This window comes from Stegodyphus dumicola, chromosome X2 (assembly GCF_044657685.1).
Source record: "Stegodyphus dumicola isolate Sdum_Otavi_A_Nest chromosome X2, ASM4465768v1".
In the NCBI taxonomy this organism is placed as follows: domain Eukaryota; kingdom Metazoa; phylum Arthropoda; class Arachnida; order Araneae; family Eresidae; genus Stegodyphus; species Stegodyphus dumicola.
The window spans coordinates 120932516-120947960 of record NC_140781.1 but is presented as its reverse complement, the minus strand read 5'-3'; the positions used below and the strand labels follow the sequence as shown (position 1 = coordinate 120947960).

The following is a 15445-nucleotide window of genomic DNA, read 5'->3' as shown; positions in this document are numbered from 1 at the left end:
GTAAATCACTAATAAATTATATTAAGATTTAATTTATGTTGGTCACAGGGTTTTTTTATGACCTATAATCCACAGTTTACAATTTCTACTTAGTTTCAGATAAGTTTTACTAAGTTATTTTACGTTTCGAACAGTTATTTTTAATTTTGAAACCCTTTCCTTTCAATTCTTGCTTCCGACTTACAACTGACTACCAGAATGAGTTTTTAAAATTGCGTTGAAAGTAAATGACTTTTCAAAGCTAAATACGCTCAGCCGTATTGAACGTGCCTGCTCATATTCGCCAGTTACGTTAAAGGACAACTACGTTAGATAATTGTGTACAGCTTCGGCTAAGTTGAGTTTAATTTAGCATTAGATTAGTTTCTTATTTTCTTATCCTAAGTTAAAGCTCAAGTGGAGGACATTTTGTAAGCGCGAGAGAGGAGTCATCTATGTTCTTAGTCTGAGATATTATATGGTGAGTTTAACCCTTTTCTGGACCTTTTATTTACACACTTAGACTCAGCAAAAAGTCGTTACATAATTCAACAAGGTTTCTACTAATTTAAGCATAGGTAAAGTAGTCAGAAACATTACAAAGTGATTAAACTCATCTCAGTTGACTGTTTGGACACTAATGTGATTAGCTTGTGACCCTTTCCTGAAGTGTGCGTAAGTTTGTATTGGTTAATTTCTAATTATTTTTTATATGCGAATAATTAATTAAATTTTCTGGTTAATTAAATACGAGGGTAAGGCAATAAATATGTCACAGACTAGCATGATGTATTTGAAAATATAGTGAAGTACTTTCCATGTATGTTAATTAAGCAGCAGAACCATCCTGGTTCATGATCTTCATTGCGTTAATTACTAAGTACCAGTGGCAGAGGAGTAGCTCAGTTTGAATAATGATGGAATTATAAAAGTCTGCTTAAAAATGCCTTTAGAACTATGCAAACGATGGCTATACAAGAGAGACGCAGCGCGTTGTTATCCGTCATTTTTAGGGGGGGAGTTCTACATGTGAAAGATATTCATATAGGAATGTTTCCTATTTATGAAAAGAAGTGTTTGTCTAGTAAAGATGTACACAAGTGGGTGGAGAAATCTCTTTGCAGTTGATAACGATCTTCAAGGCAAAGTCACAATGTGGCTCAGCTAGAAAACCAAAAATTTTCATGAGATTGATATTGGAGCACTGACAAAATGATAGGATAAATGGTATAAATAATTATAGAAATTATGTGCAGATATAAAAATAGTTTTCATCCGAATACCTCATTAGATCATTTTATAACTGTCTTTTGTGATTTATTTATTGACTTCCACCCATTCATGCACTCAATTTCATATTCATAAATAATTCTTAACTTAATGAAATTTTCATGCAGCATATATCGGTGCTTTCCATTTAGTAACCCTCTGCATGGCGGAATTTTCACTATACGGTACTTTGAACAAAAATGCTTCTGCCAGTCAAAAGTATCTGTATTCTTCACAATCCTTCGTTCGATACTGGCATTTTCCAAACTGATATTAATCATTCAATATAAAAGCAGCTTTTACAAAATGAGAAAAAGATACAGATCATGTAGCATTTTATAAGGAAAAATATATTAATTTTTTTTTACCTTCGGTGAACTCTTGGTGGTGAATTCAGCTTCTTGAACTAAATTATTGATATATGCGTTTCGTAACTGAAAATTGAATGCGTTATTAGTATGTTACAAATAGAACCATACAATCTTCATACATTCTTAATATGAAAAAGCTTAATATTTTATGTTCAAAATAAAATAGACAATGATAAATATTTTTTCTCTTTCAATAATGTGAAACCTGCCATCGATGTTGTGTTCCTACAGCAACATCTTATATGGAATCGACGTTAAATGAACACATTATGTATTTAACATCTTCAGGAACACTGAAACACATGTTTATGTTTTGTTTGTTTTTTATTAAAATTATTCTAAGGCAAAAATATTAAAATCTGTTGGAGAGATAGTTATTATCGAATCTCTCACGAACAAAAGCAAAATTTGTTAGTATATGATTTATTTATTTCATAATCACTGCTTTGTTTCTGTAATCAGACTAGAATATATACATCACTTTTCTAAAATATTGGAAGAAAACGTTACCGCGATGTCATGACAGACGTTATGTAAGATGGTTTTGGTTTCGTTTATATGATTAAGGCAAAGCCCCGAAGGCTATCTGCGTAAGGGAAGGAATGCCTTCGTGGAGAACTTTCTAAGTTGTGTAAGATGGACTGACTACATTTGCGAAAAAATGCAAAGAACCAGCATGCACTGAATACGTGAAATATTTTGATTAATAATTTGCCATTAATGTTCAACGGCTACATATGGGAATAATATTTTTATACATTTATGATTCTTTCCAGGTTTTCTGGTTTACTGAGTTGCTCTCGGTATGAAATGAATAATACTTAACCAAAGAAAGAAATTAAATATTTTTGGCAATAAGATAATACGCGGAAAAAATATACTAAATCAAAAAGAATCACAATAAGTTGCATGATTTTTACCGGGACTAGTTTTAAAGAACTGAAAAAAATTTTCTTCAGCTACATGAGTGAAAATGATGAAGAAACAGCATATGCTCACCCGATAACAACAGACCAAAAACTTCGAGAAATTTCCATTCAAGGAAAGAAACAAAGCTACTACGTCATCTGTTGACAGAAAAGGAAAACAACCATGATAAAATTTCTTTAAAAGTTGAAGAGAAAGACACTAGAATCGGGATCATTAACTAGAACTGAAAGAGTTTTACAAATATGAAACGCCTGTAGCTAGATCTGAAAATCTAATTCGTCAACAGAAGATGATTTTGTTGAAGGAAAATGGAAAATGTGACTTTTAGACCAGCAGTGTTGGGCAATTTCTGGGTTTCGTTTTCCCTAACATATGCCTCATGCCTCATAATTCGAAAATGCTTATATCTCATGCTCAAGTGCAGGGATTTTCTCACACTAATAGACATTCGATATATGTTAGAAGGAGGGAAACAAATCCTCTATTGGCCACGCTCATGAGACATGAGCATTTGCACACTAAAGAGCATGAAACATATATTAGGAAAAAAGAAACACATAAATCCTCTGTTGTCCAAAAACCACCATTCTCCCTTTACAGGTGTTTGTTTGCAGACACATTTCAAAACTATTAAAAATTTTAAAAAAATTAAATTATTCTTCTTACTACATTCTTTTTCCTATATTTGACTTTACATTCATTTTATGATTTACTGTTTATTTAAATTTAGCCACATTGGGCGTTCATTTACAGTCTGTCGGGGTAGGGCTAGTAAAAACAGATATTAAAATTAATTTTTTTGAATAAAATTTATTTATTAAAAAATATAACTAATTTATTAAATTTCTGGAATGTGCCCTTTGTCATCTCAGAAACAGGCTATTTTTGTTTTACTTTTTTCATAACACCTGCCCCTGATGAAGATGAGCCGGGAAGTGCAAAGTCTATTTGCTTTGAATTTTAATAATAATAATAATAATAATAAAAAAAAAAAAAAAAAAAAAAAAAAAAAGAAAAAACTGTAAAATGTTTCTTTGCATTTCTGCTGTTTATGAAGCGATTTTTGTATTAGAGTTTCGCTTAGACACAGCTTTGGTTTATCAGGAAATTTCTCAATTGTTCTCGTTTTGTTTTGTTTTCAAATTAATAATTTAAGCTCCCAAAAGTTTTTGATTTTAAAAATATTTTTCACTTTCGTCAATTGATAGAGTAATTGTTTGCACATTCTGAAATTTTGCGTTTTTTATACCAACTTATTTTGCCAAACTGAATATGATATTTAAATGTGATTTTCTTGTGGTTTGATTTTAATTATTAGCATTGAATTACTGCGCCTTACAGCGCGTGATTCGGCTTCAGATTTATTTGGATTTAATTTTTCTCTTTCTTTTGAAGTTAATTTTATATATAAATAAATCTTGTCTAAAGGTTAATGAACAAAGACAAAAAAAGCGGATAAAAAATTTTTTTTCGAAATCATTGAAACTTTTACAGAAAATGGTGAAGACACTAGCGGGGGCAAATTCAAAGGAAATTATTAAAAATAAAAATAGGGTGTTTGGCGGCAAAATAAGTAATATGGCATTCTCTGCTGGATACGTGCCGTACAACGGTGAATCATGCAATGAATAGCATACTATAATAGTGTTTTATGATATTTATGTCCATTCAATGGAGCAAACATATTCCTAGTTCCTGAAGTTTGTGGGTAAAGTCATGGAGAGAAATTAAATATCTTTCAAACATATTCCATACGTGTTGGATGGGTTTCAAGTTGATAGACTCCGATATTCATTTCGTACTAGATGGTGTTCTCGATTATTAGAATTGTGCAAACTTGTCAGCCGCATGCATTCGTCGCGCTGTTGTCTATAACAAGGGATTAAGATATGCGGCCGCAAATAATGGGCGAACACATTGAACAACGGTATGATCTCTAAGATGCACCGTTAACAGCTTTTCTTAGCCAATCCTCCGTATTATTGCTTTTGGATGTGTGTATTTAGCATATGTTTTTGGTGTGATAGGGAGTTCCAGGAATTCTCCAGATCAGTAACCATCGGAAAACAGTCTGTAAATTAAACCTAGCTCTTCCATTAACTCCACAGTACATCATAATTGAGGAGTACAGCTGAGGTGATATCGAGCTGTGGAATAATTGACTGTGGTGTCGTGCTTACAGACAAAGAAAGTTGTATTCATCAGACACATGATACTCCACAAATAGGAAATAAATTTATAGAATAACAGAAAGTAGATGACAGTCGCGTTTCATATAACAGCCGTAAAGTCAAAGCAAAAGGAATTAAAATAGATTCTCTACTTAACGCAAGGCATTAAAAGAATACTTGAGAAAACAATTTGCTTGTAACACAGCTGCAAAGAAAGTTCGAAGCATCAACGTACTCACGTCCACTGGTTACCTCCTAAAGTATAACTTCCTAAGTGGATGTTATCGCTAACCGGTGGGCGCTGTGGAGATACAAGATGCATTACTGCTTCCAGGGACAGTAAGGGAGCAATGGATAGCAAATGGCCACTAAGAATTATAAAGTTTGACTGCATTGATATTACAGTTACATATCTATCACATATAAAAAATAATATTAAAGCAGATCAGTGGATCCTTCACACAAGTTTGTACTAATTACGTGCAACTTAATATTCCAGGGAAATAGAATTAAAACATTTTCGGTATAATGTTTCAAAAACATTAAAAAAATTGTACCTACAGCGATACCCAAGGATTTTTGGCTCACCATATGCACTCTGCTGCAAAAAAATATATTCACCCAGAAAGAAATGAGACACAACTATGAAACTCGACAATAGTATAATGTTCAAGTAGGTAAACAAATGATCAGAAACTGGGGCCAAAAAAAGCGTTTTATTTACGAGTAGCAATGCAAAGAATGAGAAAATCTGTAACTGGTAAAGCCATCTCTGGCAACTATACAAGTCGGTACTCGATTGGGCATGAAGTCTATTAAGTTACCAATGTCTCTGCGGTAGATTGTGCGACGAATGGAGCAATTGCTTAGCGAGTTGGAACGTACACGGCTGACTTTGCCTGCCCAACATGTCCAATATATGTTCGATCGGGAACAGGTCTGGAGACCTGGCAGGCCAGTGGAGGATATTATCATGTCGGAGACATTGTTGGGAAAGTCGTGCTGTATGTAGCCGAGGGTTCTCCTGCTGGAAAACAGAACCTGGATGACCTGTTAGCATAGGCAGTACGATCGGCTTCAGAATGTCGTGAAGGTATGTGGAAGCAGTCAGAGTACTTCAGCACGACTAATGGTGAAGATCTGTCTCAGCTGATCTCTCGCCAGACTGTCACACACTGTGTTATGGCATTGTGCCGTACATTGTACAAATAGTACATTGGACCGCTCACCTGCCCGTCTCCAGACACGTATGCGGCGGTCGTGAGCATTAAGAGGAGAACGTGATTCGTCACTGAAGATCACATTTCTCCAATCGGAAACTGTCCACCTTGAGCGAGAGCGGCACTATGCAAGACGACATTTCTTATGGTGGAGTGTCAATGGCAAGCGTTTTAACGGACGTCCAGATTTAAGGCCAGTGTCAACTAGTCTTCTGTGAGTCATATCCCTGGATTTGGCAAATGGCGTTGAATCGACAACAGCGTAACTGTTGGTGTAGACGTAGCAGCTCTTCTAACTGCGCGATCTTCTCGCGCATTCGTGGTCCGGGGATGTCCCGAGCCACTATGGTGACTGACTATATCTTCGTTGAGTCACTGGTTACAACAATAGACGACGACCAGATTGCTTCTACCAATATGCCGGCTGATCTTCCTGTTCGACCAACCAGCCTCTTTTAGCCCTAGGATGCGACCCCTCTCAAAGTCTGACAACTGTGGTAACGTCATCGAGTACGTCTTAAAGGCATCTTTCTTTACAGTGTCTCGTATCCAAGCTATCAGTGCGGTTGCAGATTCTGGTCACTCACCGCACCTGCCCTTCTTGCTCACTTCAGACTCGCCTTGTATAGCTGCCCAGTGCTGACTATGGTTGGAAGTTGAATCATTTACACAACTCCCCAAACCACATTTGCATGCCGCGTTTGGTAATTCTGGCTCACTTTTCCTGGGTGCATACATTTTTTTTTGCAACAGAGTATATTTAGAGTGCCCCCTGCCACACCGATATTATACACTTCTCCGAGATTCAAACCCGAGCCCACATGTACGGCAGTCAGTGTTACTAACAACTATATCATATGGGTGGCCTTTACAATCAACAGTTCCATTTGTTAGACGCATATCTGCTAACTACGCATTTATGAAACCTTTCTTCCTACTACCTACCTCTGAAGGCGGTTTTCCTGCGTGGCCATTGTATTGGTTTGCCCAAGATTCTTCCTATCGCATTACAATTGCGTTTTGAACCTTCATTACTATCTGATCCAGATTTGTCTTTGAATGGCCTACTCTTTCCAGAAGCTTGCACACGCGGTAGCAAAACACCCCATATGTATTATCACTGCGCGTGCTGTAACAGGAATTTATGCGTATTTTTCACGTTCATTATGATGGTAAAATATTATAATGAAAATTTTAGTGTATTATAAATGAGCTGGGAAACTATTTCCTGAAGGTACCAGTGAATATTCGTTAAGCCTAAAAATGGACAGGACGAAGCACTTGCTGATCCGTAACAACTGATTTGTAAATAAATTTTTTAAGTTAATGAGTGCGCCTCCCAGATAGAAAAGTGGTTAGTGTCTCTGACTACCGTACCGAAGGCTCGGGATAAAGCATGGATGCAAATTGTCTGTCCCTTCATAGGAGATAACAGTGGCAGCCTGCTAAGTGTCTCCATAATAAAATGACCACAGCTTCTGGCCTTAGTATTGGCCAAAGCCTAAAATCAGTAACAACAAAGCCTAAAATAGTGTCCGATATAAAAAAGTTATTGGATGCTGTGCATGGATACAATGTATGCAGAATGCCAATCTCCAGGAAGTATTGGGATAGAATTTTCAAGAGATTCACCGCTTTTATATACCTCTTAATCAAGAATGAAACGTGAAGGATGAAAAATAGAATGTTGTTGAATGTAAGTTTCTTATATACAGGAATCGGATCGTATACGGGAAGCTTTGGGTTTGAATGAAGGATTCTTGAAGGCTGAAAAGCACACACGGTCTTCTAGTTCAAAAAAGTGAATCAGGTTTCATTTAAGAATTCTATCTTCTTTTTCAATGTAATCTACAATCTCTCTCGATATATGTGACGTCAGTACCTTGACAACCAACCTATAAATCATTTACATATAGTGCTCTAAAATTGTTGGTAGTTTCTTTAAAATGGAGTTAATTTTAAACTAAAAAGTGCAATGTTTAAGTTTTGTATCATAACCTCTACACGACAAGAAACAGTAAACTTTATATAGCTATTCTTCGTCTGAAAGAAACATGGATGCTACAGTAGACATTTTAAGAAAGTAAGCAAGGCAATGAAAAGAAAGAAACCGTAAAATTTGGCTTTTATCTGAGTGCTGGGCATTTGCCATCAACTGAGTTTCGGAAAAATACAGATTTTTTCCTCACTGAATTTATGAGTGAACTGCAAACTTAAGACTGAAAAAAATGATGAATTCAAGAATGTTCGGATTGAGTGACTGAGTGAAATCCCATGAGTACTAGCTGCCTAAAATAAGGAATGCCTTTTTGGAGAAGTTCCTAAGTGAAACTCGTTCGTATTTACGTTACACACAGGGAAGATCGCGAAAGTCACCTTGCTGCCTACTAGTTCCCTAAGATATGAACCGGGTGCATATTTCACAAGTGCATATCAGCGGAGCAACTGAGGGAGGGATTTCGAAAATGGACCAATGAGCTTCTATTGCTCTTGTGACGCTAAATCTTTGTGCATGTGAGCGTATGTTGTTTACGTTTTAATTTGAATTTGTTTCGCAGTTATAAATGTATGGCGTAAAAATCTCATAATGCTTTCATTTAATAAGCTTAATTAATCGCAGACATTTCCTTTTCGCAATTTTTATCACGCATTGATATTTGGATTGATGTTTACGTCATATTATTGCTCTTGACATCGAAAAATTGACTCAAGCTACAATTAGCCTTGCATATTATGCATTTACTGATACCTGTGGATTAAGATAATTCAAGTGTAAAGTTATTATTATTATTATTATTATTAGAGCTGAAAAGAAATGGAAGTGTTACAATGAATCTAGTGTTTTCTTATTTCAGTACTTGCATTCTTTTGATTTTGAAAGTGCAAGATTCAGAATACATATTGTGTATGATCTGATTATAGCCATTGTTAACATTAAAAGTTTTATGTAAATAAATTTAATATATTCGTTGTGAATAAGATAAATTCATTCTGTTTGATGAGCATTTCTTGTGTAGACGCTACATTTAAGAGTGAGCAGTTAGTAAATGTGAAATTTAACACACTAAATCCGTACGAATGCAAAGTTCACTTTGAATAACATTCTGCATTGGCTATTATTACAGAACATCTTTTTCATATAGACTGCAATAAAAAGTGTTGACTTCTATTTACATATATAATTGGTGTAAATATTTTTCTCATATGCATAATTTTATGTAAAGATAGAATTTGGGCTCAGATGTTTATCATATATTTCTTTCTTCATCTTATTTATCGCTTATTAAGTAATATTTCACATGGATATTTTTGCGGAGTATCCAACATGTGTTTGTATTTATTTCAAATTCCTTCAACCCCGTAGTGAAATATTCACAACTGCTTATATTTGATCTAACTTCGCAATGAAAATTTCGCGAAGAAATCGACCATGCTTTAGTTATTTTGCAGAGAAAATTGCGTGGCAAAATATTTTCAACCATCTTTCTTAAATCTTAAAGCGCGAGAAAGGTCATGTGACGTAACAGAAATATTACTAGATGACCATTGGTCCAACTTAGAAGCCACTCCCTTGGTGGCTACACAGATGTGCATTTGTGAAATATGCGAACCGGGTTCAAATTACCAGTATTCAGCGGTCTTCATTTCTCGGCCAATGGTGGGTTTAAAAATGTTCAGTATGAAATGATTAACTCAAATCACCCTTCAGAACAACACTATTGCGGGAAATACCAAAACGAAATTAAACGCAGTTTGGACTCTGTCAATCATTTTTCTGGCTTGGATTCAAGCAAACATGTTTTTCTCAGAGAAAAATTTTCAAATTCAGAGCAGCCGAAATTTTTGGCAGCAGAAAATATAATAAAACCGTGGTTATGGAAGAAGAAGAGAAGAACTTCCTAGCCGCGGACGTTAATTTTGAGGTTGTATGTAAATATAATGATGTCAAAATTATACGTTATTAAAGAGCTGACTGAAAACGGATTTCCAAGTAAGCGCTTAAATAGCGAGATAAATAGAAAAATATTCCTACTTTTCCTGTCTGTACATTAACACTGCTTCTTCTTTTGAAGATACAATTCACTTCGTTTATAAGGTATTTCTCCCACCTTCTTGGTGTGCCTTCTTTGTGTAGTGGTTCTGCACGCTGCGCCGGTATTCCGGAGGTCCGTGGTTCGATTCCCGGCGAAGACGACTGCTTATTTTTCATCTTGCTTGCTTCCAAAAATAACCTAATGTCTCTACAGTGGCGCCCGAACTAAAAGGGTGTTGGATGATTATTTTCCTCACCCAGGATTTGGCGATTGGGTCCTCTAAAATCCCCAGTCGCCCTTTAAAAGGGGGAGTATATAAGGTATTTCTCCCACCTTTTTGGGTGCCTTCGTGATGTAATGGTTCTGCACGCTGGGCCGGTATTCCAGAGGTCCGTGGTTCGATTTCCGGAGAAGGCGATTGCTAATTTTTCATCTTGCCTGCTTCCAAAAATAACCTAATGTCTGTACACGTTGATAAACTTAAAAGTTTTCTTTTTTTTATCATGACATTAATCAGCAAACCTTTTAGGAACGTAATAACAGCTCACAGTACATTGCTTAAGGTTTGATATCAAACTTGCCTTTTTAAACCGCATTTAATTAATCATCTGCATATATGTTAAAATTTTTCATTGGAAAACATTTTACCTTTTGCAAATCGGCAAATAAAATAAAAGTTTGATTGTTCTCAGTTTTATGTTAAGTATTACATAGTATAATTATACATCTTTGAATTCTCACGGTTTTAAAATTAAAATATTTTTGCTATTTGAAATACAAATAGTATTTTAAGGAAACTAGAAGTGAAATGATACAGTTAAGTTTGCGTAATTATTAAATAGTAATATTAAGATTCCCAAGCTAAAGTGTACATATTATATCTTAAATACAGTTTTCGATTACACTCTGTTTCACTTATTCTTCATTTTTTTATAAATAGACTGAAAAAAGCGTATAAATAGTAATTTACTGTAAGTGCATACCTGCACATAAACTACCATAAAAACAGAAAAAACTAAGTGCAAGTAACTGGCTGTTCTTAACGATATTTATGCCTTTCCACCAGTTGCAAGAAGATGCTGTACTTTTCTTGCTAATACAAAAATTTGAGGAAGAAAATTCCCACAGAAATTGATTTAGTTTATTGGATTGCGGTAAAATAGTCGAGTGCTATCTGCCTCATAAGAGGGATGCCTTCGTGGAGGACTTTCTGAGGGAAACCAAGCTGGTATACACGTTACACATGAAAAAAAAAACCCATGCAGCTAGCCTCTTCGCCTGAAATAGAACTCATCTCGAACTATCAGAGTTCAGGGACTTAAACGCTCGGCCACTGGTGGGCCTTCCAACAGCAGAAATACAAATAATATTTTGATAAAGTTAGCTTCTTTTACTACAGAGTGAACAATTTTATGTCTTGAGATTTTTATTACTATCAACAGTTTCTTGACTGGCATATAAGGCAGATATATAATAAGTTATATAGTTGAGAATGAATGTCTTTCACGTTCTGGCTATTTTAGACTCATGTACTTTTGCATGTCTAAGCTTGCACTTCATTGCATTTTTTGGATTAAATCTAAAGCTTTTTAGTGGTCCGTTGCTAAACGGTAGCAAGAACACCTCTATAACGAAAAAAGGATCTGGAAATATGTCCATCAATTTAATTTCTTACAAAAGAAATCTCTAAAAAGATAATTGCCAGAACGGTGACTATAATGCTTTTTATTACTAAGTAAAATTTTAGGGCAAGGAAATTAAGAGAGGGCCTATTGAAGACTAACTTCTGCAAGGCTGTTCAGTGGAGGCTTTCTTAACGGAAGTGTCTAAAAACGTAGCGACAATGATTATGGAAGATCATTATGTGAAGGGGAGTGTTATTTCTTTTGAACCAGGCATTTCAGCTAGTACAGTTTGTTTAATCATTGGCATTCATACAATGATATCAAAGGTGAATTCTGGATGGGTAACCCGAATATTGACAGTTGTTCAGAAGCTATTTCACCGCAATGTCCGTAAAGAAGGTTTAATGGCGAATTATGGTGACTTTTTTTCTACAAGGCGTAAGGAGACGATAATCCATTATTATGACCCAGACAGCAAACAATTTTTAGTGCAATAGAAACATAAAGGGTCTTCAGCTTCCATGAAGTTTCGTACTAAACGATCGGCCGCCATGACAGTAATGATTTTGTATATTGGGGATATTTTAATTGTTGAATTCGTGCCAAACGGGCCTACCACAAACTGAAGAATCCTATGTTAACAGTCATCAAAAAGAAAATTTTCATTATACTTTCAGCTGATGTGCTGATACTATGAACTTGTACGCAAATCTTATATAGTGTAGGCTACTATTACAGAATGCGATATCGAAGCATTTAATTATCTTGCCTATAGTACAAATCTCGCCTCTAATGATTATTTCATATTTCAGTATTTCGACACCTGAAAATAATTTTTACGCGGACAAAGATTTTCTTTTCATAATAATCTCAAAGCAGATATGTCTTACTGCCTCGATAGCTAAGATGGCGTCTTTTATTCCAAGCCAATTTTCTCACTCGAATCAAGGTGGAAGAATAGTGGTGAAATAATGATAGATTGTGCTGAAAAATCCGCAGTAATTTTTCACTCTCAAATCCCATTTAGGTTTTCACTCTCAATCACATTTAGGTAGCTTACTTATAAAATGCCCCATGGAGTAATAACTCTAAGATGCTTGCTAGAGAAAACAGCAGAAAGTACGAAGGAAATATATAGCATATAAACACAGGAAATTTTCTATTTTAACAAGAATGGACGATTCTAAGACAGGCTGTTGCGCTTACATCTGCAGTATGTTTGCAATAATTGTAGAGGCCGCTAGCTATTTAAACTCTAATTCTCATCCCTCAATGTTACCCAAAAACTACGATGAGAGTTGCCGATGATTGATAAATTAAATGTTAAAAGCACTCGAGACCCATATAGATAATCTTAAGTTTAATTTTATTCCACTTTCCTCTTATGAGAGACAAAATATTACAAAACAAAATTACCAGTCTTCTGGACTGTGCAGAGAAAAAAACTGGGATGCAAAAGTCCCTAGTGTACAATCTCTAAGTAATTTGTTATCAAGGATACAACGCACTGGTTAGACAACTAAAATATAGACCAAATCATCATCAAGGCAAAAGTTCGGAAATTTTGATTTTCTCGAGCAACGGAATTCGCTAAATGACAGATAAACGTTGATCTGATACGCTCATACGGTTATGAATTCTTTCCCTCACTTAATGCTAAACCGCTTGCTAATCAGATCTGCATAAATCTCTGGAATGAGCTAGTAGGTGACGAAATGAGACATAAAGAAAAGATGCAAATTAAAAATTAAACTAGATAGTTAAACTCAACTAAAATTATTATTATTATTCTTTACGTTTTCCACCATAAGCCACTACAGGGAAGGGGGGGATGCCTTCGTGGAGGACTTTCTAAGAGAAACTGGCTCGTATTAATACGTTACACAAGGGGAAAACTACGGAAACGACGGGCAACCAGCCCGTTCCACGGGATTCGAAACTCAGACCGAACTTCCAGTGTTCAGGGACCTTACCGCTCGGCCACTGAAGGGCCTAACTTAACTAAAATGCCACAGGTTTTTCCTATTATGAAGCACCTATGGAATTAATTAATGATTGTACATCTGTAAGGCATCCAATTCATTAAGTATAAACAGAATATAAAAAAGGCGTAGTTATGTTTTATAAAGATGTTTCAAAGCGAGCAGAAATTTAACATAAGTAAAATTAAAATGAGAGGAAACAATCCGTAATTAAAAGCAACTGATAACGAATTAGGAATTTAGAGGACATTTTGAATCAAACAAGGCATTTAAGTATCTATATATCATAAATTCTTTTCTTCTGTTTCATAAAAAGAATAGATACCGAAGTAATATTCTGAAAATATCGTGACGGAGCTTTGCGATAAAAATTTGGAGCCAGTGCTTTAACTAGAAATATTTTTAATGGTGATCCTTTGATCTGCAATATATTAAAAAATTTTCTTAAATATACGAAGAAGCAGTATGTAATGACAAATTATTAAGAAAAATTGTTAATAAATTGTAGAGACATTAGATTATTTCGAAGCAGAAGACGTGAATAATGAGCAATGCCCTTGCCGGGATTCGAACCACGGACCCCTCGAATACGCCCGAACGTGCTGACCACTACACCATGAATGCATGCTAAGAAGGCGGGAGAAATACCTAATAAAGTATAATTTAATCTCGATTAAAATTTTCGGAAATTCCATCTCATTAGCCAAATGGCTTGGATAAAATATTTTAGAAAAAATATATATATATAAAAATTAAACAAACACACACAAAGCTTCTATTTTTGGAACTGAAAGCAGCTGATTTCAAAAGTTAGAAAGACTGTCTCCTCAGCTAATTGCCATTTAGCCTCGAGATTTAGTCTGTCAATAGCCTCGAGATGTAAGTGGTAGCACGTGCAACTACCACTAGAAGAAGACCCGTGGTTCGAATCCCCGGGAAAGTGTAGTTGATTTTTCCCGTTCTCAGATTAGAGGAAATGCAATGCCTCACCAGTAGGACTCTAAAATATGGTGGTCAATAGTTCGTTGTCACCTACATTTGGTCGATTGCGTCTCGTGCCTCTCCGCAGTCATCCTTTAAGTGAGGAAAAGGCTAATAAATCACCACATTCCTCCTCACATGTCTTTATCGTGTAAGTGGTAACACATCCAGCTAGCAATGGAAAATCTGGGGGTTTGACTCGTGTCGAGTACACAGATAATTTATAACGTTTTTAGTTTAAAATGAACTTAAGGTCTCTATTAATTTATAAGATTAAGGCAATCATACCAATATATCTGTCTAAGCGAGAGATATTTTCTAGAAGGACCTTCTTAGGAAAACTGGTTCGTATTTGGGTTACACATGGGGAAAATCAAGCAAACGCTTTTGAAACCAGCCCGTTTGTCGAGATTTGAACCTGGTTAAAATAAGAGTTTCAACGATTTTATCCACTCGATTACTGAGCGAAGATGCTAAAGTAGAGGAAAGAGTTCATAAGAATGTAAAATAAAAAATTAATTTAATTTGAAACTAAAAGTGTATTATAAAAGGAAAGTCACTTTCGAAATGAAATGGTTAAAGCGCTGAAAACGAGAGAAAGTAGAATATGCAATTCAGTGGTTCTTTTTTTTTTTTTTTTTTTTTTCCTATCAAGCAATGTTAACACACTTTTCTTCTTTTTCTTTAGGTGGTTATTAAATCGGAAATGAAATCTGGGATTTTGTCAAAGCCGAAGGTGGAATATTTATAAAAAAATTCCAAGCCTATTCCTCTAAATTGAGATAAAACAGACCTACAAAGCAGTAATTTCAACTATTTTTACCCCTTTTACTATTTCTAGAAGATCATACACTTTCTTTTCCAAACATGAAAAATACACATT

General features: G+C 35.2%; 1 protein-coding gene across 1 annotated transcript in view; it reads right to left on the bottom strand.

Moving 5' to 3' along the window:
- Positions 1 to 15445, bottom strand: part of LOC118181445 (uncharacterized) — a 102563-nt gene that overhangs the window by 62842 nt on the left and 24276 nt on the right. Inside the window, exon 6 of the mRNA XM_085809251.1 lies at positions 1617 to 1682. Coding sequence (XP_085665377.1) covers positions 1617 to 1682 — 66 coding nt within the window. The remainder of the gene's footprint in view (positions 1 to 1616; positions 1683 to 15445) is intronic.